Here is a 4,506-nt window from a genome sequence, read left to right on the forward strand (position 1 = left end):
CGAAATCCGTAACCTACTTGGCTTAGCTTAGCTTCGCTTCAACCGCCTTACAAAGACATTTTTGTATCAATATTTCATGGCGGTTTTCTCAGTGCGCCCATATATATAAATAACCGCTAGGCCTTTCTTTTCTTTTGTTCTTCCTTCTCAAGAAAATCAATTGCTTTCTCATTCTTTCAAAGATTTTCTCACTTTTCCTTCAACAAGTTCTAGACTTTTTCTCTCTCTTTTTTGTTTGTAAACAATCTTTTCTTTTCTTTTTTGTGTCAAGGTAACCTTTTTTTTTCTTTTTGACACGAACCCAATTGATATTTCGTACCACCTTTTACTTTTTTGTGTGTTATATATCTTATGTATGCGTTCTAATTGTATGTGTGTATAAATTTTGGTTGAACAGAGATGGCACAAATTGAAGTTGAAGGCCAAATCTCTTTGACAATTGATGATGACGAAATTTCAGATTGTGGGTCAGTGTCCGATGAAACAAGCCCTCCTAGCGATCCCTTTTGGTGTTTCAAAAGAGATGGATTGGTTGAAGTTTCAGAAGGGAGTCCTGAGCATCACATATTGAGGGGTAGTTTTCTCGTGGGCATGAGGCCTGTGGCTAAGCAAACCAATGTTGTGGCAATACACAAGAACTCTTCTTCTAGTTTGACGAGGAAAGCGAGATTCGATTCTTTTCAGCTTTTCGTGGAGGCCGTGGCGGAGAAGTGTGGTGGCAATGCTCAAGAGAGGTATGCATGGTATGGTGGTACGAGGGAGGAACTTCTTGAAATCGTGAAACATGGATTCAGTCGTTGTGGAAAGCCTGTACATGGCCAGTCTTATGGTGTTGGTGTTCATTTGGCTTCTGCCAAATATCCGATGGAAGAGTAAGTCTTTAATTTTGTTTCAATTTCTTTGTTAAATTTGTTGTTTCACATAGATTGTGCAATGTCCACTGTTTTCTTTTCTTTCTTGTAGAGTCTAATTGAATATAATCTTGTAGTTGTAGTGGTCAATTCAATTAGTCGGTTTACGTGTTTGGGAATAGAGAAAACAAAATCCTCCATTAATTAATTAATTAGTTTAATGTCCCTTTCTTGGTGAGGAAGCAACATAAAATTTACGTGTTGTATATGTAGTTGTATAATGTCAACCGTGTGGAACAAACGTGTGCTTCTAGTGTGTAATAAGTCAAATTTCCCTTCATCCCTACCTCCCACCAAAAGTCAAAAAAGGCAGATTAATTAATGTTTTTTGAAGATTAGATTTGTATTTGCTAATTCCTTTCTTAAAAGTAAAAGTAGATTTGTTTTGCTTTCTAATAATATTTTTAATATTTCACAGTGCTTTATCCTCTGAAGTTGATGAGTATGGGTTAAGGCATGTTTTACTATGCCGGGTCATACTGGGGGACATGGAAGTGGTTTCTCCTGGTTCCAACCAATTTCATCCAAGTTCTCAGAAATTCGACTCTGGTGTCGACAATCTATCAGATCCTAGAAGATATATTGTGTGGAGTGCTTATATGAACTCTCACATTTTTCCTACTTTCATGATAAGTTTCAAGGCCCCATCCTTAAAAGGTAAGCAATTCAATGCTCTTATTACATTGCCTTCTTTGTATTGTAAACTTTCTGGATTTTACTAATGCAATTTGGTGTTAAATTGAACTTGTTCTTTTTGGTTTTATTAAAATGCGCAGATTTTCAAGGTTTGCTGCAAGCAAATGTTCCTAGAGCAAATGTTCCGAAACCCACAACTCCGTGGATGAGTTTTCCTGCTCTGATAACCATACTTTCAAGGTTCTTAGATCCTTCTAAAATGGCATTGATCAACAAATGCTATAAGGATTTCAGGGTAAGTTTAACATAATCTTTATGTGGATTATATGTGTAACTTTGTTTTTACTTATATAATTTTGGGCTTATTTGATTGTCGCTTGTCTTTTGATCACAGGAGAGAAAGATCAGGCGACAAGAATTTATACGAAAGTTGAGGATAGCCACCGGAGACAAGTTGTTAGCTACAATAGTTAAACGTCACAGACAAGGAGGCGTTTGATGCTGAGTATGTTGGTCTCTTAACTAGCCTGAGCTGCCTCTATAATAGAGTATTTTCTTTAGCGATGCCATTTTACTTTTGATTTGGAAATGACTGATAGTATAGGATGTTTGGTGTTGTATCATTTTTAGATTTGTTATAGTTCGCTAACAGGCCAGATGGGCTTTCACAATTTCTGTACAACAATACCAAATACTCTGATTTGTAATAGCCTAGAAAGTGTAAATGATATAAGAACGCAAAAAAAGTTTCATGTATACGGTACTTTTTGTTGCGAGTAATGCTGGTGTGGCAATGATATACTCCATAGAAACTGAATGTATCACGCCAGTAATATGTGCTTGGTTAGGTTGTATCTTTCGGCAAAGAGATGGCCATGTGGGAGTGAAGTGCTTCAAAAGTCTTTGTTTCTTTTAATGTTTGTGGTACAAGAGAAAGTACTTTTCTATGGAAAGATGTCAATGGCCTTTTTCAAAAGATTTAATTTTTTGTTGGAAAATACTTTGTACTGTATGTGGTGGTGGCTGTATCATCGTGTTTTAGCAAATACTTTGGGATTTACTATTTCATAAAGATACTATTGTTCTAAGGTTCCTTTCTTAACGCAAGCCATGACTCACGAGGCACCCAAGTCGAAAGTTTTATGCCGACCTGATGCATCACGCGGAATAGAGCATCCAACAGCTATGGATGTATATGAAAAGCTTTTCTTATTTCTTTGACAATCGTCACCTGTGTTAGCCCACTATTGAGGGAATATACGAGACTTTGGCTAATTTACAAGAAAACAGATGGGTGTCTAAATCAATTGCAACTTTGCAAGCACCGTCCGCTTTTAATGTCATTTATTATTTACTTGTTTTTATCAAAAGTCACTAGCTGCATGTACGTTATACTGAATTTGCTCCCTTGTTCTGCAGTATAATGAAGCAAAATACAAATAGTTGCAGTACAGAATCTACCGATGCTAAGGGTACAAGATCAATGTTTGCGGCGAATATATGGTGATAGTGAAGATTTGAGTCCTCATTAGAAAATAAGTTTGTTAGTTTGGATTTTTTGTTTCAAGTTGTTCTTAAAGATGATTGGTTTTGTTTACCATGGTTGTTGTAATGGGAAATATATGACTTTAGTACTTATTTGCTTCTTCTTTTTTCTTTTCTTTTTTAATCTCTTCCATTTTTCTTTTTTCTTCTCTCTTTTTTTGTTTTTGTTTTTTTTTTTTGGGGGGGGGGGGTGGGGGGGTGAGGACTGAGGATTACTCTTCAATGGGTACTCTCACATGGGAGAACCTTATTTAAATTAAGGTACCCTTGTGTGATTTATTACCGTAACCTGGGCTAAGCATAAACCAGAAAGAGAAGGGTTTCAAAAGAAAATGAGAAAAGAGAACTTTCACACCCCAGGATAGCTTCTGAGATGACCATTGAAATAGGTGGTTGTAAATAATGAGAAATTTTTGCATTATCCATTGAATATTTTAGTTTACAATATGTATTTATGCATTTGAATTTCCCATCTCAATGACAACTGGAAATTGAGAACACACAGGAGATTTTTTCATGTATAAACATTGAAAAAATCAAAATCAAAATAAAATCCCTTATACACAAGTGACCCAACCCAAAGGCTCCTATAGATATAAAATCTGTTCTAATGCTGTCCCTAGTGAAAACCTGTTCCCTAATACGTAATGCCATCTAAATCTCAACCAATGAAAAAGTTGAAATATTCATATAACAAGCTCTTAATGTAGGTAAGCATAGTTACTACTAATAATCTATGAATTTTACCAGGGATGATCTTTCAATGATGGCTACATACCACGGCATTGTTTATCTTCTGTCTCTGCAACTCTTCAACAAGTTTATCAAGGCCGACACGGAGAGTAGTGACAGTTCGAACAAGATTTACCATTATGGAACATATGTAGCAAGACACTGGTGTTTCTCACACTGTTGTTGCATCTAGATCACCGGAGCTTGTAGCCTTGTAAGACTCTCTCCCTTGCAGTGGCTACATATACAACTTTAAATCTGAAATGATATGCAGAGCTTCAAGCAAGTCACAATTAGATGGCACACAGCTTTGACAACCTCCTGTCCCTTTTCATACTCAGGACCAGGCAGTGCATTTTGTAAGGTCGTCAACATTACCTGCGTTGATCAAGTAGCTAAGCATACAAGACATCAGTAAAAGACTTGATAGACTATTTTTGTTATTATTGAGTCTTAGTATATTAAGTTTTTAGGTTGGAAAGTTGTTAGTTTCATTTTATTAAGTTTTACTAGAATAAGAGCAATTTGGTAATTTCCAGAATTCTGGAATGGCCTGTCATTGGCTTTTAATAGAGGCCCATGAGTCTCCTTTTGTGTATGTGTTAAGAGTAAGAGTCTTTTTCTTATTTGGTTCAGAATTTCTTTAGTACATTTTCTTTGTTATTAGTAATCCTAGTCTTTG

The 4,506-nt window shown here is 36.0% G+C and overlaps 1 protein-coding gene across 1 annotated transcript; it reads left to right on the forward strand.

Annotated features, from left to right (window-relative positions):
- Positions 1-3,200, forward strand: LOC115979276 (probable inactive poly [ADP-ribose] polymerase SRO2). The gene is made up of 6 exons (XM_031101260.1): positions 1-271; positions 398-872; positions 1,330-1,568; positions 1,688-1,842; positions 1,942-2,052; positions 2,967-3,200. The coding sequence occupies exons 2-5, from the start codon at positions 400-402 to the stop codon at positions 2,044-2,046; spliced, it is 972 nt and encodes a 323-aa protein (XP_030957120.1). The 5' UTR covers positions 1-271; positions 398-399; the 3' UTR covers positions 2,047-2,052; positions 2,967-3,200.
- Positions 3,201-4,506: the final 1,306 nt, after the last annotated feature.

Source organism: Quercus lobata, chromosome 3 (assembly GCF_001633185.2).
Source record: "Quercus lobata isolate SW786 chromosome 3, ValleyOak3.0 Primary Assembly, whole genome shotgun sequence".
Lineage (NCBI taxonomy): Eukaryota > Viridiplantae > Streptophyta > Magnoliopsida > Fagales > Fagaceae > Quercus > Quercus lobata.

Coding starts and splice junctions, on each gene's coding strand:
- LOC115979276 (XM_031101260.1), top strand. CDS start 400: ATGGCACAAATTGAAGTTGAAGGCCAAATCTCTTTGACAATTGATGAT. Junction 1,569..1,687: donor CAAGGCCCCATCCTTAAAAG/GTAAGCAATTCA, acceptor TAAAATGCGCAG/ATTTTCAAGGTTTGCTGCAA. Junction 1,843..1,941: donor AATGCTATAAGGATTTCAGG/GTAAGTTTAACA, acceptor TTTTGATCACAG/GAGAGAAAGATCAGGCGACA.